The 23,479-nt window shown below is 45.5% G+C and overlaps 1 protein-coding gene across 1 annotated transcript in view; it reads left to right on the top strand.

Annotated features, from left to right (window-relative positions):
- Positions 1–23,479, top strand: part of myo3a (myosin IIIA) — a 611,422-nt gene that overhangs the window by 568,971 nt on the left and 18,972 nt on the right. The window contains exons 41-46 of the mRNA XM_041183939.1: positions 4–198; positions 552–638; positions 10,836–11,018; positions 12,421–12,546; positions 12,639–12,761; positions 18,270–18,330. Coding sequence (XP_041039873.1) covers positions 4–198; positions 552–638; positions 10,836–11,018; positions 12,421–12,546; positions 12,639–12,761; positions 18,270–18,330 — 775 coding nt within the window. The remainder of the gene's footprint in view (positions 1–3; positions 199–551; positions 639–10,835; positions 11,019–12,420; positions 12,547–12,638; positions 12,762–18,269; positions 18,331–23,479) is intronic.

Genomic DNA, 23,479 nt, shown 5'->3' with positions numbered 1-23,479 from the left:
AAGAATCAGCGTTGGTCTTGGGAGGCGCCCCAGAAAGAAGCTTTCATAAATGTGAAGCAATGGTTGCACTCATCCAATCTATTAGCGTATTATCACCAGACGAAAGAATTGGTGCTGACATGTGATGCAACTCCGTACGGAATGGGAGCAATGTTATCTCATCGGATGCACGATGGCACAGAACGGCCAATAGGTTACGTATCAAGGATGCTCACCACAGCAGAAAAGGGATGGTCACAGATAGAAATAGAAGGACTGTCCATCATCTTTGGTGTCAAGAAATTTCACCAATACGTACAAGGCCATTTTACAATCATTCCAGACCACAAACCACTGCTAGGGCTTGTTTAGTGAGGAAAAAGCTATACCTCCCATAGCCTCAGCAAGAATACAACGATGGGCCTTAATTCTGGCAGCGTACAAAAACACTTGTGTAAATAGGTCTGGCAATCAAATCACAAACGCCGATGCCCTTAGTCTTTTGCCTTTACAAGAAAATGGTGAGCATATCCCAGTTCTACAGGAACTTGTTTTACTGTTAAATTTCTTAGGTTCCTTGCTGGTATGTGCTTGACAGATCAGAGATTGGACAAGTTGGGACCCAGACCTTTCCCAAGTATGAGAACAAATGCTGCATGGTTGGTCACAGGAGCCTGTATCTGATGAAATAAAACCATACTTCAACAGAAGGCATGAAATAACCAGCTAGGATGACATCTTATTGTGGGGAGCACGAGTAATAGTTCCTCCAAAGGGAAGGGAGCCACTTTTAATTGAACTACATAGTGCCCATCCAGGAATTCCCCAAATGAAGACCATAGCACGCAGCTACCTATGGTGGCCTGGGATGGATGGCGAAATAGAGAGTTTAGTAAAGCACTGTGTGCAATGTCAGCAACCGTAAAAGTTGCCAGAGACAGCTCCATTACACCCATGGGAGTGGCCAGGTAGACCCTGGGTGCGGTTACATATTAACTACGTTGGACCTTCCCTGGGAACAAAGTTTCTGCTCATTGTCAATGCCCATTCAAAATGGTTGGACGTATATGAGGTGAAGTCACCAACGTCGGGCACTACAATTGAAAAACTACCTCAAAGTTTTGCCATTCACAGCCTACCAGACGTAGTCGTTTCCAATAACAGCACAGCATTTACGAGTGCTGAGTTTCAATGGTTTATCAGCCTCATCAGTATCAATCGTGTGAAAACTGCACCGTACCACCCTTCCTCCAAACAGACTGGCTGAAAGGGCAGTTCAAACCTTCAAGACAGGCATGAAAAATCTAACTGGTGATTCCTTGGCAACCAAGCTAGCACGCTTTCTTTTTCATTACAGGACTAACCCTCACACAACAGGTGTCACGCCTGCAGAGTTATTGTTGAAATGCCGTCTCAGGAAGAGATTGAGCTTAATAATGCTGAATTTAGCAGTGAAGGTAGAAAGGAACCAGGAGATCCAGAAAACTAGACATGACTGGCATAGTCGTGAGAGGAAATTTACCGTGGGAGAGCCAGTATATGTGAAGAACTTCGGGGAAGGACCAAAGCTGTTACCGGGTGAAATAAGTGGGGTGACTGGACCTTCATCTTAACCACGTGGAGGTGCAAGGCTGGATCATCTGGAAACATGTGGACCATTTAAGGAAGAAAGAGACAAATCACCAAAATTTGGTGCCACCAGTGATCATGATCGGATCTTCATTTCCTGTTGAGGATGCTCAACCCAGAACAGATATGCCTTATGTTCTGTAAGAGTTGAGGATACAGAGCTGCAAGTATCCATCAAAGCACCTGATGTTCAGGCAACTCCAGAGAAGGAGGTTCTTGAAAAACAATCTGAAGTTGTGGAGCTGCGATGTTCCACATGCACCAGGAAACTACTGAAAGACTGAACTTGTAAATTCCTTACCCAGTGTAAATATTATGTTGTCTTGAAAAATATGTACTTGTAAATATAATATGCATAGCCGAGTTGAAGGGGGAGGAATGCAGTAATTATGGTTTTAACTAATGTGTAATGTACCTTTAAGAATAATACTTGTTAAGGAAGATCACATGATCTGTAATAGCCAATAGGAGAGTACCACGGGCTATCTCAGCAGTCAGTGTAGAGATAGAGTTGGAGTTGAAAGCACACGTGCAGTTGCTGCTGAATATATCGTAAATAAACTTAATGTTTCCACCCAAGAAGTGTCTGCAGATCAACTCTATCATAAATAGTACAACACAGCCACCCTATAACACCTTCTTTTCCTGAATAGAGGAGTTACATTTGCTATTTTGCAATCTGATGGGTCCTTTCCAGAATCTAGGGAATTTTGGAAAATTAAAATCTATCTCAGCAGCCAATTCTTTTAAGACCTTGGGATGAAGTCCATCAGGACCTGGGGATTAAGTGCTAATAATTTTCACAGTACCCTTTCCCTAATGTTTGTAATTGTTTTAAGTTCCTCCCTCCCTTTCACCTCTTGATTTACAGTTATTTCTGGGATGTTATTTGTATCTTCTACAATGAAGACAGACACAAAATATCTGCCATTTTCTTATTTCCAATTATTAATTCCCCAGACTCACTCTCTAGAAGACCAACGCTCACTTTCGTTACTATTTTCCTTTTTAAATACCTGTAGAAACTTATTATTTGTTATTTTGTTTCTAGATAGCATTCTCATACTCTAACTTCACCCTCAATTTTTTGACATTCTTTGCTGCTTTTTATATTCTGTTCAATCTTCTGACCTGTCACTAATCTTCACTGAATTGTATGTTTTTTCTTTCAATTCGATAATAATTTAACTTCCTTAGTCAGCCATGAATGGTGTCTACTTCTAGAGTCTTTTTTTCCTCACTAGAAGATACCTTTGCTGAGTGTTGTGAAATATCTCCTTAACTGTCTTCCACTGCATCTCTACAGTCAGGGTCTTCCATCTCATGAGAACTAAGAATGCCTCTGGCATTCAGCACAATTATTGCTGATCCTCTTCCTCAACTCTGCTTTGCCACCTGCACCTCATATCCTTTGATTCCCTGTGAGATTAAAAATCTACCTGTCTCAGCCTTAAATATACCTATGGAGCAGACACAGCCCTCTGAGGTAGAGAATTCCAAAGATTCACAACCCTCTGAACGAAAACATTTATCCTCAACTCAGTCCTAAATGATTGGTTATGCTAAATAACTATGCCCCTTTGTTCTAGATTCCCCAGCCAGGATAAACAACTCCTCAGTGTCTACCCCATCAAACTCTTTCAGAATATAATATGGTTTAATGAGATCACCTCTCATTTTTCTAAAGTACAAAGCATATAGGCCTAATTTACTCACCTTCTCATCATAGGGCAACCCTCTCATGCTGTACCACCTCTAATGCAAAAATATCCTTCCTTAGAATTTCTTCAGCTCAGAGCCATTGAGCCGGAGTATGAGTTGGAAATATTATGCCATATTAGATAGGAGGAGCAGTATCTGGACAGGTTGCTCCAGACTTTATTCATAACTCGTTGAGGAGTGCAGGTTCAGAATGGGTTGGTGATAGTATGCAGAGTAAGGGGAACATAGGTGAGCTAGGGAATGAGGAACTGCAGAAACTGATCCTATTCAACAGGCACGATACACTTGCTCCCTGTGTAGAATAAGGAGGGACAACCAAAACATGGACCATGGCACCTTGGAGCAAGAGGCTGTCCAAAGGGGAGGGGAGAAGGAGAAAGGCAAGTATAATATGATATTTGTAGGGGATTCAATAATTAGGGGGACAGATAGCATCTGTTGTAAGTAGGATCATGAGTTCCACATTGGGATGTTATCTCTCTCAGTTCCAGGATGAGGGACATCTCGAAATAGCTTGAAAGGATATTGGACAGGGAGGGGGAGGATCCAGTCACTATGATCCATATTAGGACCAACACCATAGTGAAGAATAGGCTAGAGATCTTGTTTGGAGAGTACCAAGAATTAGCAACTAAATTAACAAACAGGACTTCAAGGGTCATAATTTCAGAATTATTGTCAGAGCCACATGCAAATTAGCATAGGGATAGTGCACTTAGAGAGATGAGCACATGATTTAAGGAAGGTTGTGGGAAAGAGGAATTCCATTTCATTGGGATTGAAGGGAATTTCATTATTGGGGCAGGCTCTATCTGAAGAGCCAAAGTCCTAGTTCCAAGTATAAATCGGCGGTCACAAGGATTTCAAACTAGTTAGTGGGGTAAGTGAGGTTGGTGAGGGGGGTCTTCAGATGCAAAGTGTTACAACCATAGCTGATGTTATTTGATGAGCAAGCCAAATCCCAGAGGGAGACTTGTCTTACTGATCTTAACCTTTTGCTTTGTATTTTAAAACAAGGGAAAAGCTACTGATCCCAGAAGCATAGTACCACAGTAACACTTTTAGGATTTTAAAATTAAACGATTTATTAACAGGAAGAAAATAAAGAATTAAGCACCCAAAATTGAAGTTACACAGTTAAATCAGTCTTACAAAACATCCCCCAATAAACCCAGTTGGTCAGAACACAAAAGCGACTTACTTGGCAACAGCTCCCTTATAGATTTTTAACGATAAAAATCCAGTAATATTACCCAAGGCAAAAACTGCTGAGACTTTAGTAAAATGTATACCACTCAACTTTTCACTCTCTTCCACTCTGCTGTGGAAATCCAATAAAGTTCAGAAACCAAACAGCTTTCTGATACAAAGGCCGGGATTTTCCGTGCCTGCCGGCATCGGGCATGTTTGGTGGCGTGAGCAGACAAAATGGCATGATTGGTTTCACAATTGTCCACTCAGCCTGCTTATGGCGGGTTGCATTTCCTGCCATCAGATATCAGGAACCTCATTGTAATACATCTGCATATCGTTATTAGGCCAGCCCTCTGGAATTGTCTCCCCACCCCACAGCTGGATTGTCTGTCCACGTTGGCAGGGCCGATGTGTTTCACAACAACATTTAAAAGGTGTACAGTTAGTGGGCTGCATTTTGAGGGGAACTCGGAGGTGAGTACACAGTAACCATGTGCAGTGCTCGTCAGGGTCACCTGTTGAACTTCAAGCTCGAGGCATGTTGCAGGGCAACGCAGTTGAGGCAACTTGTGAGGGGGGAGCAAGGGCTGCCTTGTGGCTGAGGTGACTTGTGGGTGGGGGGGGGGGGTGGGCGCAAGGACTGCCTTGTATTTGAATATTGTGTACAAGCATTTGGAGTGGGGGGGTGGGTAGAGTGGCCGAGGGAAATGGCCACACATTAGGGACACCTTATATAAAGTGAACATTCATCTGCAACTGAGACAGTTCAAGTGCAGCCATTGATATGATTAGAGTTGGCCTTCTAGCTTATCTGCCCACTCAAGCAACACAGACGCATCAAAGTGCCACCAAGTGCTCCAGAGCTTTTCAGCCCCACCCGATGCCCTGCCATGGGACAGACTGCAAAGTCCTGAGCATTTTAGTGTAATACAGAGTGTACAATTGCACACGTTGTACAATGTCCTTGCTAAACCTGGCCATGGAGCTGTCACTAGTGGAGGTTCTCACAGCCCCTTGCAATGTCAGCATTCCAATCTGAACCAATCTCCCCCATGGTTCAAGCTAACAATGCAGCTTTGCAGTGCAGGTTAGGAGAATGCCTGCACCTGAGCTGAGAACATAGCATGCAGTCCAATGGCCGAAGCTGCAACCAATCGGTCTGGTGAAGTGGGGTGGAGATGGGTGGGGTCTCAGACAGGCATGCAGCGCACTAATCTCTGGCCATCCAAGAGTTAAAAATCCAGTAATATTACCCAAGGCATTAAGGGACCTTCAGACTTAACCAGGACTGGTTCTTAGTACACCCATCCTGAACTACGTGACTCTCTCTTTCATCCTGCAGGAGGAATATATCAGGAGCATGGTGCCTGGTGAATTAGCTGTATACCTCATGGCCTTCAAAGAGTGAAGACGATGGAGGAAAGAGCGACTGAGGCTCCTGGCTGTTCAGAGGGAGGAGCAGCACCCTCTGGAAGAAGGGGCAGCTGGGGCTCCCGCATTTGTCGCCGAAAAGCCACAGTGAGCTATCGCTGGTCAGTGTCTAGTGACACCCAAGGTCTTTTGATGCCGCCTTTCATCCCTGCAAATGACCAAGAAGCAGTTTTGCCATGAATCACGCATGTCTGGGGAACTGGCTGGTCACATCTGCCACCTGCTGCAGGATTTGGCACTACAGGAACATGGAGGGCATCCACTGCCAGTGGCTGTGAGAGTGACCATGGCACTCAATTTCTACACCAGTGACCCCTTTCAGGGCTCCAAAGTGACCTCTGTGGGATCTCACAAGCTTCCGCCCACAAATGCATCCATTAGGTCACAAATACCATCTTCACGAGGGCACGCAACTTTGTGCATTTCACCCGGGACCAGGTCAGCCAGGATGCAAGAGCGATTGGATTCGCCCAGATCTCAGGTTTCCCACAGGTGCAGGGTGTGATCACTTACGTGGTGCGCAGGCCTCCATCGCAACACACATTCAACTATATCAACCGCAAGAGATTCCATCCGCTGAATGCGCAGCTGGTGTGTGAACACCAGAAACACATCCTGCAAATGTGCGCATGGTTTCCGGGGAATGTGCACAACTTTTACATCCTCAGTTGGTCACAGATACCTGAAGTCTTCCAGGGCCCACAGAGGCACAAGGATGGCTCCTCAGGGACCTGCAGAGGCCATGGCTGATGACACCCATGTAGCGGCCCCAGACTGAAGGAGAGTGAAGGCATAACGAGGCTCATGCTGCAACCCGCAACTTGTGGAGCAGACCATTGCAATGCTGAAAATGAGGTTCTGGTACGTGGATCAGTCTGATGGAGCCCTGCAATATAGTCCACAGAGGGTGTCACGCATTGTTGTCATCTGCTGCGACCCTTACAACTGGCGCTGCAATGGGGAGAGGACCTGGCTGAGGAGGAGGTGGAGGAGCTGGAGGTCTCCTCCCATGAGGAGGTCGCCAACGGGGATGAAAATGAGGAGGTCCTCGAAGGCGACGATGACAGGGATGAGGCTCTCGCACTGGCTAGACGAGGCAGCTGCTAGATTTGTGCAGGATGATGACGGCATCCAGAGAGGAGACCCCATAGATCCTCGCATTGTATCTGTCAATATTTTACTCCAGTCTGGCTTATGGCAGTGCTCAGTGATAGTGTATGCTGCCATAGAGACGCAGTGGAGGCCCTATAGTCACTCGATTGCAAAAGGATGATGACAACATGCAGTGAGGACACTCCATAGTTCTTCACATAGCCTCTGAGGATGTCTGACTCCTGTCCGACCGAGGGCAGCTCACTTGCATTCAGTGACCTAGGTCATATTATAGAGAGGCAGCCATGAAACTTTAGAAACATCTGATCCTTTGTCCGCCTTCAGCACCTGAGCTCTTCAGGAGCACAGCATCACTGGTCACAGATGCTGAATAGATGGGGGCCAGCCCCACCTTAAAGGTTCTGAGAGCACACAGAGAGAATGACAGAACTCTTTGACACCTGCCCACTACATTCTGGCAGCAATGACATGCACCATCAACATGCAGGCATCACTAATGTGTTCAGAGAGTGTGAGGCTGGACCAACACCTTGGTCTGAAGGCTGAACAAAGCACGGGGAAGAGGCCCTGGACTGAGACACCTGAGTGACATGAACACTGCTCATCGAACAAGGAGCCATAGGCAGGGAGACATTCTTCGGAATTTATTGGCAATAGTGAACACTATGTATAAGTGATAAACACCCATGCCCAGGCTGTGCTACTAATTCTTCTTAACTTTCCTAGCCCTGCCGCTATGCCTTGGTGCTCCCCGGACATCCACACAGGAGGTGGAGGTAGCCTGCTGACTGCAACGCCCTGTCTGTGAAGACCTTGGCGAGCGTCTTCTGGAGGGCTGAGACCTGGAGGGGTGTGCACCTGCTGATCCTCCTCCCTATGGGTGCCTGAGGGCTCTAAGCTGACTCCTTGAGGAGGAGGGGTAGCTGGAGTGAGATTGAATTGCCCAGCACCCCTTTCGTGTACACTTTGTTGAAGGCCAACCATGGCGTCAGCAACATTTTCAGTCTGTGCAGCAGTGCAGAAGTGATGTCCTGGACCAAGGTCCCCATGTCGGCCACCATCCTACCAGTGTTGACCTTAGTGTGTTGGCATCCCAGTGCGACCACCTCAGAGTGAAAGCAGACGGACTCCTCCATTGTGCCTTGCAATCTGAGGAGTGCAGATGACATCCCTTCCCGATGTTCTTGAGCTTACTTTTGCGGCTGCAGCAACTTTGACATGACCAAGGCCAGAGGCTCATCATCTGACTCAGACTCAGCAAATTTCTGCCCTCCAGCAATCCATCAAGTGCCAGACCAGGGAAGTCCCTGCCACCACCTGCTATGGATCAGACAGTGTGATGTGCTCATCAGATTGTGATCCCGAAGTTATTCTAAAGCTAGGTCCCCCGAGGTGTGTGTCTCTGCACTGGTGGAGGGTGTGGATGAGCGCTGTGATGGGACACTCAAGAAAGGTGCCTCCAGACTCCTGATTGACTGAACATCTTCAGCTGATCAGAGAATGAACTTTAGGCCACACCTGAAAGAATTCCTTGAAGAGTTGCCTAAATTAGTGGTCTGTGGAATGGTCTATAGATGTTATTTGTAAGAGCTTCCCGAAGGTGTTTGGTAAAATCCTTCATGAAAGACTATAAGCTAAATTTGAAGCTCATGGAATTGAAAGCAAGTTGCAATTGACTGAGTGGCAGGAGGCAGAAAGTAGGGATAATGAGCAGTTACTCTAATTGTCAAAAGTGACTAATTGGTGAGCTGAGGGTCCTCAACTGTTCACCATATTTAATAACTTAGATGGCAGGATAAAAAGCCACTTTCTAAATTTGCAGATGACACAAATTATAGGTGGAATTGTGAGCAGTGTAGATGGAAACATAACATTGCAAAGCAATATTGATAAATTAAGTGAATGGTCAAAAATGCAGAAAATTGATTTCCATACAGGCAAATGTGAAGTCATCCACTTTGGACCTAAAATGGATAGAACAAGGTACTTTCTAAATAGTGAAACGTTGGAAGCAGTGGAGATCCAAAAAGACTTGGGAAGCCAGGCTGGACTGAATTATACTGCTCCCCTGCTAGCATATTTGAAGGCATATTTTGGGGTGGTAACATAAAGTACCATCCTACCCACCCCCACCTGTCTCCCATATTATGGTGGGTGGGGAAGGCATCAGGCAGCTTGCCCACCCTTAGGCCTGTTGAGGCCTAATTGGCCATTTAAAGGCTTCACCCTGCCTCTGCCTCTAATTTACATGTGACAAAAGAAGATAGGGGCTAGATGGGTAGCCCAGCAACTTTCTCTGCCCAGGCTACTGTCAAGCAAGAAGCAAGGTACCTCCCTGTGCCCACTGGAGACACCTCATCCCCCCGAAGATCAGACCGCCCATGTAACTCTCCCCCCTAGCTTCTCTAACCCAGTCCCGCCCCACCCATCCTACACCCCTTGCTGGGGTCGCTCAGCAAGGCCTATCTAAAATACTGGACCTTTTTTCCGAGTCCAAGCGCCATGGCTCTTCTTCCTCACAGACTGGCTGCAATCCCAGCAGTGGCAACCGCTCAATCTGACACCTATGGTGCTACAGACCTGCCAACCAATCAGATATGCCAGCAGCTCTCCAGGGCAGGACTTTGTCCAAGATGGGGGCAGTAATTCCCAGTCTGAATAAATTAAGGCTGCACCCAGCATAATATCGCTACAGGACTGACGGTTTCTGAGTCAGCAGGCTCTAGACCAAGTTTTCCACTGGGGGGGAGGAAACAGCTTAATGGAATGCCAGCTATTATGACAAGACGGCTAGAATGTAAAGGAGTGGATGTCATGCTTCAGCTATACAAAGCTATGGTTAGACCACACCTGGAGTATTATGAGCAGTTCTTGGCATCAAATCCTGAAAGGATATATTGGCCTTGGAGCAAGATTTACCAGAATGATACCTCGACTCCAATGGTTAAATTATGAGAGATTATATGAACTGGAGTTTTATCCAAGGAATTTGGAGGTATTAGGAATGATTTGATCAAAGTTATCAAGATATTAAGGGAAACAGATTGGGTAGGTTGGGATTCTAGCAGTAGGACTCATGGTCAAAAAATTAGAGCCAAACCTTTCAGGAGTGAAATTAGGAAACAATTCTACATGCAACGGGTGGTAGAAGTTGGAACTCTCTTCACAAATAGTTACTGATGCTAGATCCACTGTTACATTAAAATCTGAGGTTGATAGATTTTTGTGAACCAAAGATATTAAAGGATATGGAGCAAAGGTGGTTATATGGAGTAAAGTCAATGATCAGTCACCGTTCAGTGAATGGTAGAACAGGGTTCATGGGGCTAAACCGCAGACTCCTCTTCCTATATTTCTATCTAAGACACCAAAATCCCAATTGGTTTGATAGCTGGACTCATCATGTCAACTGGGACAAAGGGTGGAATTTTCTGTGTCCATGGCGTGGACAATATGGCACGATTGGTTTCACGATGGCGGGAAAGCAGATCACGATCATCTGCTCAGCCCACTGACAGAGGGCCGCGTTTCCCACCAACGATCATCAGGGAGCTCATTGTAATACATCAGCATACCATTAAAAGACCATCCTGCAAGGCAATTGGACCCTGCCAGACTGTCCGTCCACATCGGTGGGAAAGCGCGTCAACATGTTTCACAACAGCATACAGGCAACGTGCACTTGGTGGCCTTCACTTTGGGGGAACTGGAGGTGAGTGAACAGCATCGTTCTGCAGAGCTCGCCAGGGTCACCTATTGCTTTGCAGGCTTCAGGGTCACCGGGTGCCTGGGGTGAAGTGCCACCCTGCCACGGACCTGACTATTGTCAGGGGGGGTTTCAGAGGCAACTGCTGTCCAGCCACGGAGGCAACTGTTGTCAGAGGGCGGGGAGAGGCAACTGCTATCCTGGAGTTGGATCCCAAGTGCAAGAAATCGAGATGGCGGGCAAGGTAGGCGAGGGAAGTGGCCACACAGTAGGGAAACCTGTATAAACTGACCATTCATCTGCAACTGAGACAGTTCAGGCACAGATTTGCCACTTATTGCAGGACTTGGCACCAAGGGGACATGGAGGACATCCACTGCCAGTGGCCATGAAAGTGACTCAATTTCTATGCCAATGGCTCCTTTCAGGGCTCCACAGGTGACCTCTATGGTGGTGGCTTGTGATATCCCTCTATGGGATATCACAAGCCACCATCCACAAATGTATCCATGAGGTCACGGATGCCATTTTCTCCATGGCACATAACTTTGTGCATTTTGCCCAGGACCGTGACAGCCAAGATGCAAGGGCCATTGGATTCTCCCGGAGCAACAATATAACGAGGCTCATGCTGCAGCTCGCAACTTGGGCTGACGCAGAGCATCGGGATGCTGAAGATGAGGCTGCAGTGCACAGTAATATGATTAGGGTCAGGCTCCTAGACTGCCTGCCCACACAAGCAATGCGGAGGCACCAAAGTGTCACCAAGCGCTCCAGACCTTATTCACACCACCCCCGCACCCCCCGCCCCCAGTATAGACTGTGAGTCCAAGACCACCTTACTGGGCCATGGAGCAGTTAGACTGCACACGTACAATTTCCTCGCCAACGCTGGCCATGTAGCAGTCACTGCTGGAGGCGCTCACAGCCCTTTGAAATCTCAGCATCCGGGTTGGGAGCAGTCTCCCTCATGTCACAGGCTGACAGGGCAGCCAAGAAGCACACACGCCTGTGGCCATCCAAGGGGTGACCAGCACTCCCCAGGAAGTATTAAGGGGCTATTACACGGGGCCAGGAAAGGTGCTAAGTTCACCCATGATAACCACATCTCTCTCTTTTTCATGCCGCAAGAGGACAATATCAGGACCATGGAGCCAGGTATCCTAGCTGTGTGCTTGATGGCCTACAGTGAGCAGAGAAGAGTAAGAAGGGAGCGACTGAGCCTCCTGGCTGCACAAAGGCAGGAGCAGCAGCCTCAAGAAAAGGGGCTGCAGGGGCTCCCGCACATGCTGGCCAGGAGTGACAGTGAGCCTTGGACCATCGGCGCCTAGCAACACCCAGGGTCCACAGACGCCACCTGCCATTCCTGCAGATGACCAAGAACCAGACTACGCATGTCAAGGGACCTGGTCGCTCACATTTGCCACTTATTGCAGGACTTGGCGCCAAGGGGGCATGGAGGACATCCACTGCCAGTGGATGTGGCCATGAAAGTAACCGCAGTGTTCAATTTCTATGCCAATGGTTCCTTTCAGGACTCCACAGGTGACCTCTATGGGATATCACAAGCCACCACCCACAAATGTATCCATGAGGTCACAGATGCCATTTTCTCCATGGCACACAACTTTGTGTATTTCACCTAGGACCAAGATGCAAGGGCCATTGGATTCTCCTGGAGCAACAATATAACGAGGCTCATGCTACAGCTCACAACTTGGGCTGACGCAGAGCATCGGGATGCTGAAGATGAGGATCCAGTGCTTGGACCGGTCTGGTGGAACCCTGCAATACAGTCTACAGAGGGTGTCACACATCATCATTGTCTGCTGCGCCCTTTACAACCTGACACTGCAACGGGGAGAATGAGTTGGCTGAGGTGAAGATGGAGGAGCTGCACGTCTCCTCAAATGAGGGGGACACCGACGGGTACGAGGCTGAGGATGACCTTGGAGACGACGATGACGGGGATGAGGCCCTCGGACTGGCAAGACAAGGCAGGCGCACTCACAAGGCCCTCATAGCTGCTAGATTTGTGGAGGATGATGACGACATGCAGTGAGGTGACCCCGTAGTTCCTCACATCGCATTTGTGAATGTTTGACTCCAGTCTGGCTAATGGCACTGTGAATACCCTCTGTGAGAATGCTCTTATCATGGAGATGCAGTGGAGGCCCTAATAGTCACTCGGTTGCAGGACAATGATGATGACATGCAGTGAGGACGTTCCAATAATCTCCACTTAGCCTCTGAGAATGTCTGGCTCTTATCTGGCCAAGGGCAGCTCGCTTGTGCTCTGTGATCAGGGTCAAATCATAGAGATGCAGCCATGAAACTTTAGAAGTTCTGATGCTTTGTCTGCCTTCAGCACCTGAGCCTTTCAGGAGCTGGAGCACAGCATCAGTGGTCACAGATGCTGAAGATATGGGGGATAGTCCCCCTTAAAGTTGCTTAGAGCACATCGAGAGAATGAGAGAGCTCTGTGGCGCCTGCCCACTACATTCTGGCAGCAATGACAAACACCACCGAAGTGGGGGCATCAGTAATGTTTCCAGGGAATGTGGGGCCAGACCATCACTTTGGCCTGAAGGCTGCACAGAGCACATGGAAGAGGCCCTGGACTGAGACACCTGCCTTCCTCTTGTGAAGAAAGGTTTCACATCTGAGTGACAAGAACACTGCTCATCAGAACAAGGAGCCATAGGCAGGGAAACATTCTCAGGAGTTTATTGACAATAGTGAACATCCGTGCCCAGGCTGTGCAACAAATCCTCCTTAACTTTCCTAACACTGTCTTATTGCTCCCCGGACATCCACAGTGGAGGTGGAGGCAACCTGCTGACTGCGACGCCCTGTCTGTCATGACTTTGGGGGGGCGTCCCCTGGATGGATGAGACTTGAAGGGTCCTGGCCTGCTTTCGGGGTCATGCCATGTGGGAGTGGCACCCTCCTTGGCCTGTGGAGCTATAGCGGCTGAGGTCACAGGAAGAGGGTAGTCGGATTGGCCTGACACTCTCAGAGTCACCTGGATGGATGGGCCCGGAGTGTACACCTGTTGGTCCTCCTCCCTATAGGTGACCAAGGGCCCCAGGCTGACTCCTTGAAGAGGACCAGTAGCTGGAGTGAGATCAAGCTTCCCAGCATCCCTCTCAAGTACACACTGTTGGAGGCCAACATGGCATCAGTGATGGAGTTGAGCCCGCGCAGCAGTGCAGGAGCAAAGTCATGGACCAAGGTCTCCATGGCGGCTGCCTCAGTGCATTGGCATGGCAGCACTATCTCCTCAGACTGAAGGCAGATGAACTCCTCCATCGTGCCTTGCAATCTGAGGAGTGCAGCGGACATCCCTTCCTGATGTTCCCGAGCTTGCCTTTGCAGCTTCAGCAACCGTGGCATGACCGAGTCCAGATTCAGCAATGTTCTGGCCTCCAGCAGTCCTCCGAGCACTGGACACCTGGGAAGTCCCTGCTGCCACCTGCTGTGGATCTGACAGTGAGATGTGTTCATCAGATTATGATCCTGGGGCTACTCTAAAGCTAGGTCCCACTGCAGTGTGTGTCTGCGCTGGTGGAGGATGTGGGTGAGAGCTGTGATGGGAATTCAGGGAGGGTGCCTCCAGATTTCTCTCCAGAGGTTTCTTTGGGACTTGATTGGAGGCCCTGGGCCATGGACCCTGTCAGCTGTTTGGCAGATGTGCCTGCAAAAGCAAAGGGATATAATTAGTGCATGGCAGTGGCCTGTGAAACAGAACACATCTCTCACAGGATGGTTGACTGATGGATATTGCACTGTTGGATCCTCACTTGGCAGAGCACCGCCGACCTCACCGTCAGCACAGGACCATTCCGGATCGTGGCCGGCCAGCTGGATGGATCTGTTCTCAAAGTCCGTAAGGACCTTGATTTAGGGCATTCCGTCACCAGTCTATGGCCTCTACCTCTTGTTGTGTGTCAGCTTGTCCTGTACGGATAGAGATGGAGAAAGAGTAAGCAAGACACCTGCCAGGCCAGATGATAAGTATGTCTGGACTGCATGGGTGGTGAGTGTGACGGTGTGTGTGAGGTAGTGAATGGTGATGTCCCTTGAACTGGCTGTGAGTGAGGGCCCTGTGGATGTGTGATGGATTTGTGAGTGTGTCAGCTGAGGGTGATGAGAAGAATGACTTACCCTAGTGGAATGGAGAAGATCATTCATCCTCCTGCAGCACTGGATGGCTGGCCTCTTCTGAAAGACTTTGGTGCTGACCACCGCTGCCACCATCTCCCAAGCTGAATTGATCACGTTTCTGCCCATCCTCTGGCCAGAGTGGGGGACAGGACATCCCAGCGAGCCTCCATGGCATCTACTTGAGGGCCATGGAAACGGTGTGTTTACCGGGAGTGCATACGTAACGAGGCAGGTTGGACGATGCGGCGTGAAAACCTGCCATCGCGCCTGTCACTGCACTTAGTGTAAATCTGGGAAAAATCTGCCTAAATGATAAAATTCAAGGAGAGTGGAACTCTTGGAATTTCAGACCCTTAATGTCTACTGTAAAATATATCGAATGCTAGTTTTTATTGTTCCGATCACTGCAGTAGGTAAAAAAACTGATTATTCCTTATGTTATGGCTATAATCTAAATTTAAATCTCTTTCTTCTTAGATTGTATCAGATTTGCCTCAGCATAATATAATTAGCCTATTTATTACCTCTAGTATTTGGAGCACCACCACATTTGCTTTAGGGTCATTATATATATATAGTAGACTTTGCAGAGAAGGAGAAATAGATAACTATTAACTCAGGCATCACATATAGGCACACACACAGAACTTAGTCAAAGACCTATTTGTTATCTCTCTCTTCCATCACATATGTAATTGAAATACTGTATAACTGGTTCCTGCAGAAGTCCAGTTACAATTCTTGTTTGTAATTGCAAGGTGAAGATCCAAGACCATAGTGCAGGACACCACCACAGTTAAAATGAGTACAAAAGAAAACAAGGCAAATCTGGATGAAATAATTAGATGACACACAGCTTTAAAAGCTTTAAGACTGTAGGAGGGAGGAAGAACTAAGGGAGGTAATGAGGCCAAAGGAAAAAATAAGCTTGAGTAGGAATCAATGCAACATTCCTTGATTTCAGCACAATGCAGATCTAGAAAGATCTAGAAAGATTAAGGTGGCTTATTGAAATGTAGGCGCAACAAGAGAACAAAGTTTTCACTTATGTCCTATCCAACAGTGTAAAGGAAGTTGATGAGCCTTCTCAACTATAGAGTCGTTTTTTAATTTTACACCATTGATTTTCTCCCTATCGACTGAAATCAATATTCCATCCTGCAATGCCGCAGCCAAGTAGGCATAAGCTATGTGTTAAACACGGGGAGGGTAGAACGTCATAGCTAAATTCAATCTTGTCCTCATTTAATACCTATTTATCTACTCTTAGTAGGGGCTTGATTGCTATCAGCTTGACTGATTTTCCCCTCAAACCCAAAAACACTGTGGCCAATTGCAGCATCCTTACCATCACTCCAGCTGAAATCAGCTCTCTCAGTAGTGAAGCTTACACCTTCCTGCTTTATATGGCTCAACTGTTCATTGTGAAAGCAATATTACAATACTAGCTCGTTTTGGACTTCACAAAGACTTAAAAGTTGCTGAGGGGAATAATTGTGTTTGGCTCAAAGAAGGAAAGGGAGCTCCCTGGGGACAGTGGGTTAGAAATTCATCTCAGTTGCTTACCTAAAATGGGCTGTATTGTTAACTCTGTTTCTCTCCACTGATGCTTCCTAACCTGCTGAGTATTTCCAGCATTTTTTTTGTTTTTATTTAAAACATGAAAAGGTCAGCCTTCCACTAAAATAATTAGAAATAAGAGTAAAGTTATCACAAATTTAAAAATAAGCAAGTTAGAGAGCTCCTGCACAATTAGATTGCCTTTTTATTTATTCATTCATGAGATGTGGACTTCGCTGGCTGGGCCAGCATTTATTGCCCATCCCTAATTGCCCTTGACAAGGTGGTGATGAGCTGCCTTCTTGAACAGCTGCAGTCCATGTGGTGTAGGTACACCCACAATGCTGTTAGGAAGGGAGTTCCAGGATTTTTGACCAAGTGACAGTGAAGGAACAGCGATATATTTCCAAGTCAGGATGGTGAGTGACTTGGAGGGAAACTTCCAGGTGTTGGTGTTCCCATCTATCTGCTGCCCTTGTCCTTTTAGATGGCAGTGGTCGTGGGTTTGGAAGGTACTGCCAAAGGAGCTTTGGTGAATGTAGATGGTACGCACTGCTGCTACTGTGCTTCGGTGGTGAAGGGAGTGAATGTTTGTGGTGTGGTGCCAATCAAGCGGGCTGCTTTGTCCTGGACGGTGTCAAGCTTCTTGAGTGTTTTGGGAGCTGCACTCATCCAGGCTAGTGGGGAGTATTCCATCGTGCTCCTGACTTGTGCCTTGTAGGTGGTGGACAGGCTTCATCACATGAATTCACATGAATGTGAATTCATCACATTCCACTGAAGATGAGAATCTCAGAATTTGGAAATCTCATGAATATGGAAATGGTTTCTGAAATCCTTAGCTTGGCTATTCCAGTCTCAGTAAAAATTAGACTGAAAAGCCTAGCAGCTACTGCAAAGCTGGCCAGGTGTAGTAAGTATACATGTTGCATGCAATTTTTGTGGTCAGCTCAAAGGTAGCTCTGGCTTAATTCTGGGAAGTAGGCTTATAGATGGACTGCTAAGTTGGATTGAAATTTAAAGGGATACAAATACTTAAAAGTGGCATCAATGGATGGAAAGCAGTTCTTTAGAGAAAGGTAAGATGTGGAAAGGAAAATGAAATTAGATAAAACCCAAAATGGAGACACAAAATGAAGTCCACAGGCAAAGCAGGTGGCATTGGCCCCATGTTTGGTGGCTCATGAAATGACTTGGTCGAGGGAAGGTGGTCTTGTTTTCCACTCCAGGGCTAGATTTTACGGGCCGCCCACGAGCAGGAAAGCAGGTGGGTGGATGCATAAAATAGGACACCGTGCCTTCGGTGGCATGTTGCCACCTGCCCACGCACCCCACATGATTTTATGAAGTTAATGGAGTTTTCCCATGTGCTCTACATTGCACAGCAGCTCCATCAGGCAGTGTGTTGGACTTGGATTCAATATATACATGGATACACACACATTCTAGAACCACCCAAACAGAAAGCTATTCTAGATATAGGAGCAGGAGTAGGCCATTCAGCCTGTCAAAACTGATCTGCCATTCAATGAGATCATGGCTGATCATCTATCTCACAGCCATATTTCCACATTATCCCCATATCCTTTGATGTCATTGGGCTTCAGAAATCTATCGATTTCTGTCTCGAACATGCTCAATGTTGGAGCTGCCACAGCCCTCTGGGGTAGAGAGTTCCAAAGTTTTACCACCCTCTGAGTGAAGAAATTCCTCCTCATCTCAGTCTTAAACCTGTTTCTTATTCTAAGACTGTGTCCTCTAATTCTAGACTCACCAACCAGGGGAAATATCCTATCAACATGAACCCTATCACACCCTGAAAGAATTTTGTAAGTTTCAATGAGATCACCTTTCATTTTTCAAAACGCTAGAGAATATAGGCTCAGTTTCCTCAATCTTTCCTCATAAGACAATCCCACCATCCCAGGGATTAGTCTGGTGAACCTCCATTGCACTCCCTTTATGGCAAGTATATCCTTCCAAAACTGTACACAATATGCCAGTGCGTTCTCACAAAGAGTCTGTACAATTGCAGCAAGATACCTTTACCCCTGTACTCAAATCCCCTTGCAATGAAGGCCAACATACCGTTTGCCTTCCTAACTACTTGCTGCACCTGCACCTGCTTTTAGTGACTCATGGACAAGGATATCCAGGGCCCTTTGGACATCAACTCTTCCCATCCGCTCACCATTTAAGAAATACCCTGTCTTTCTGTTTTTTCCACGAAAATGGATAACTTCACACTTATTCACATTATATTCCACCTGCCATGTTCTTGCCCATTCACTTAGCCTGTCTCAATCCCCTTGAAACATCCTTGCATGCTCCTCACAACTTACATACCCACCTAGTTTTGTGTCATCAGCAAATTTGGAAATATTACATTTGGGCCCCACATACAAATCATTTATATAGATTGTGAACAGCCTTGGCCCTAGCAATGATCCTTGTAGTACCCCACTTATGACAACCTGCCATCCTGAGAATGGACCTGTTTATTCCTACTCTCTGCTTTTTGCCTGTTAACCAATTCTCAATCTATACTAGTATATTAGCCCCAATCCCAAGTACTCTAATTTTGTTCACCAACCTCCTGCGTGGGACCTTATCAAAAGCTTTCTGAAAATCCAAATACACCGCATCCACTAGTTCACCTTTATCTATGCTGCAAGTAACACCCTCAAAATACTCCAGCAGGTTTGTCAAACAAGATTTCCCTTTCATAAACCCATGTTTCCTCTGCCCAAACATATCATTATTTTCCAAGTGTCTAGTTAGCACATCATTTATAATAGTTTCCAACATTTTCCATACTACTGACGTCAAACTAACAGGTCTGTAGTGCTCCCTTTTCCCTCTCCCTCCCTTCTGAAATAGTAGTTACATTTATTATTTTCCAATCTCCAGGGACTTTCCAGAACCTATAGAATTTTGAAAGATAACCACCAATGCATCCACTATCTCCAAAACCATCCCCTTCTACACTCTGGGATGTAGGTCAGTAGGCCCAGGGGATTTATTTCTCGAGTACTACCTCTTTATTAATAATAATTTCTTTCAGTTCCTCATTTTCACAAGCCCCTTGGTTCCCTGGTATTTCTGGGAGATTTTCTGTATCTTCCTCCATGAAGACAGACACAAAGTAATTGTTTAATTTCTCTACCATTTACCTATTCTCCAGTATAAATTTTCCTGTCTCTACTGGTAGTGGGCCCACATTTGTCCTTGCTAATTTTTTCCTTTTCACATGCCTGAAGAAGCTTTTACAATCTATCTTTATATTTCTCCCTAGCTTGCATTAATACTTTCTTTATCAGTTTCTTGATCTTCCTTTGCTGGATTCTAAATTGAGTCCAATCCTCAGGCTTACCACTTTTCCTGGCAACCTCATAGGCTAGTTCCTCTGACCTAAGCAATCTTTAACTTATTTTGTTATCCACGGTTGATTTACCTTTTCTATTGGGTTTTTGTGTCTTAAAGGATTGTATATTTGTTGTAGAACATGTAAAACTTTTTTAAATACTTTTTTTTCCCAACCCATCGTAGCCAACTTGCCCTCATACCTTCATAGTTTCCTTTATCTAGATTTAAGACCATAGTTTCAGAATGAACTGTATCACTCAAAATTAAAGTTACATTTTTTATCGTATTATGGTTACTACTTCCTAAAAGCTCCTTTACAGCAAGGTTATTAATTAGCCCTTTCTCATTGCATAACATTAAATCTAAATTAGTCTAATCCCTAGTTGGTTCTTTAAAGTACTGCTCCAGAAACCCATTGTGTACACATTGAGAACATCATCCTCCATAGCATTAGTGCTATTAGGTTTACCCAATCTATATGTAAATTAAAGTTGCCCATGTTTACTGTATTTCCCATGTTACATGCAGTTCTAATTTCCTGACTTATGATGTGCCCAACATCGCCACTGCAGCTTGGTGGCCTATAACCAACTCCCACCAACGTTTGCTGCTCCTTGCTGTTTCTTAACTCCACCCAAACTGATTCTATGTCTTGATTCTTCAATAAAAGATCCCCTCTCACTAACATACTGATCTCATCCCTTATTAACAGTGCTACCCTGCCTCCTTTTCCTTTTTGCCTATCCTTCCCAAATGACAAATATCCTTGTATATTCAGTTCTCAGTCTCGGTCACCCTATAACCATGTCTCCAAAATGGCAATTAAATCATACCTATTTACGTCTATTTGTGCCTTCAAATCATCTTCCTTATTGCAAATGTTGTATGCATTTAGATAGAGTGCCCTTAACTTTGTCTTTTTAACATTATTCCACATTTTTTGCTCCACCTGCCTTCGAATTTTGCTTACTAAGTGTGGTTACTAGACTTGGCAATATGCGGTGAGACAGGATTAATTAATTACCTCATAGTAAAGGCACCCTAGATCATGACATGATTGAATTTCACACTCAATGATGAGAGAAGAGTGAATCTAGTGTTTTAAATTTAAATGAATCTTTAAGTAAGGGTATGAAGCCAGAGCTGGCTAAAGGGAACTGGGAAATGAGGTTAAGAGATAGGTGAGTAGAGATGCAGTGGCAGACATAGGAAGATATTTTTAGTGAGAAAGAAACACCCTAGTGAAAGGACGCACCATCTGTGCCTAACTGAGGAAGTTAAAGAAGTATCACATTGAAGGAACAAGCATGCAATTCCATGAAGGTTAGTGGCAGATCAGAAGATTAGACAGAATATTTAAAAAACCAGCAATAAATGACTAAAAAGATAAGCAGAGAGAAATTAGAAAGCTGGCTAGAAATGTAAAAACAGATATCAAGAGTTACTACAGGTATTTTTAGGGGAAAAAGAGTAGCTAAAGTGCAAGTTAATCCTCTAGAGAGTGAGTTTGGGGAATTAATAATGGTAAATAAGAAAATGGTGGCTTCATTGAAGAGATATTTTGTGTCTGTCTTCACTGTAGAAGATACAAATCACATCCCAGAATTATTATAAATCAAGAGGTGAAAGGGAGGGACAAACTTAAAACAATTACAATGACCAAGGAAAGGGTACTGAGAACATTATTAGAACTCAAGGCTAACAAGTCCGCTGGTCCTGATGGACATCATCCTAGGATCTTAAAAGAAGTGGCAACTGAGATAATAAATGCATTGGTTGTAATTTACCAAAATGCCCTAGATTCTGGAAAGGTCCCATCAAATTGGAAAATAGCGAATGTAACTCTTCTGTTCAAGAAAAGAGGGAGACAGAAAGCAGGAAACTACAAACCAGTCAGCCTAACATCTGCTGTAGGGAAAATGCTAGAATCTATTATGAATGAGGTTATAGTAGAACACTTAGAAAATCTCAATGCAATTAAGCAGAGCCAATATGGTTTTGTCAGAGGAAAATCATGTTGACTAATTTATTAGAGTTCTTTGAGGAAGTAACAAGCAACGTGAGTAAAGGGGAACCTGTAGATGTGGTGTTCTTGAATTTCCAGAAGGTGCTTAACAAAATGTCACATCAAAGATTACAGCACAAAATAAAATCTCATGGTATAGGGGTAACATATTAGCATGGTTAGAGGATTGGTTAGCTAACCTGAAACAGAGAGTAGAGATAAATAGGTCATTTTAGTGTTGGCAAGATGTAATGAGTGCAGTACCACAGGGTTCAGTGCTGGGGCCTCAATTCTTTACAGTATACATCAATGACTTGGATGAAGAGACCGAAACTCCTGTTACTAAATTTGCCGAAGACACAAAGATAGGCAGGAGAATAAGTTGTGAAGAGGATATAAAGGAGAGAATTTTCTCCCGCGATTGGTTGCGCGCTGCCATTTTACATGGGCAAATAAGGCCCACCAAGCGTGACGCGCACCCAGAAGCGCTGAGCGCTCCCTGTGTGGGCATGGAGAGTAGGCTGAGTCGGGGCCTGCGCTCTTTCGCGCATCCGCACAAAAGAGCACAGAAATCTCCCTGAGGCACAGAACTGCCTCAGGGAAATTAGTTTGATTTTTAAAAATTTAAATAAATAAAGGAAACGAAAAATTTTTAAGACGTGTCCCCTTACGTGACAGTGTAACATGAGTTGGGACATGTCAATGAATTTTATTAAAAAATTTCCTTAAAGTTTAAAAACCTTCATGAAACCTCATCCCGTCCATGGATGCGGTTTCGTGATGAATGCGATGGCTGCCTGGGCTCTTTGCCTGCCCACCAACCTTAAGTTTGGATAGGCAGCTCAGTTAATTATTTTAATTGGTGTTTAAATGGCCTTAACAGGCCTTTGACATTTCAGCGGGCGCGCAGCTAACTCCGGTGCACTCCCGCCAAATTGAAGATCTGAGTGACACACGGTGATGTCGGGACGCGAGCCTGATGTCACTGTGCATCATTTTATGTGTTGCTGAGCAAGGCCTGCCCCCACTCGTCGACCCGAAGATTCTGGCCAAAGAGTCTGCAAAGGGATAGAAATAGGGAGTGGGCAAAAATGTGACAGATGGAGTATAATGTGGTAAAATATGAACTTGTCGACATAGAATAGAATAGCAGTATGTTATTTAAATGGAGAAATTTTAGAACTCTGTGGTATGAAGGACCTGTGTTTCCTGGTACATGAATCACAAAAGGTTAGGAGGCAGGTACAGCAAGTGATTAGGAAGGCAAGTGGAATGTTGTTTATTGCAGGGGGAACAGAATATAAAAGTATGCAAGTTTTGCTACAGCTGTATAGGCTGTTGATGAGACCACATCTAGAGTACTCCCTTCAGTTTTGGTCTCCTTATTGAAGAAAGGATATAGTTGATTTGGAAGCAGTACAAGGAAGGTTCACTTCTCTGATTCATGAGATGAAGGGATTGCCTTATGAGGAAATATTGGAAAGGTTGGGCCTTTTTCCATTGGAGTTTAGAGGAACGAAAGGCAATCTTATTGAAACATGTAGGGCAGAATTTTACGCCGATCAGACAGTCACATGCCCGACCCGAATGGACGTGAAATCGCACAA

This window comes from Carcharodon carcharias, chromosome 3 (genome assembly GCF_017639515.1).
Source record: "Carcharodon carcharias isolate sCarCar2 chromosome 3, sCarCar2.pri, whole genome shotgun sequence".
In the NCBI taxonomy this organism is placed as follows: domain Eukaryota; kingdom Metazoa; phylum Chordata; class Chondrichthyes; order Lamniformes; family Lamnidae; genus Carcharodon; species Carcharodon carcharias.
This window is presented reverse-complemented; position numbering and strand designations above follow the sequence as displayed.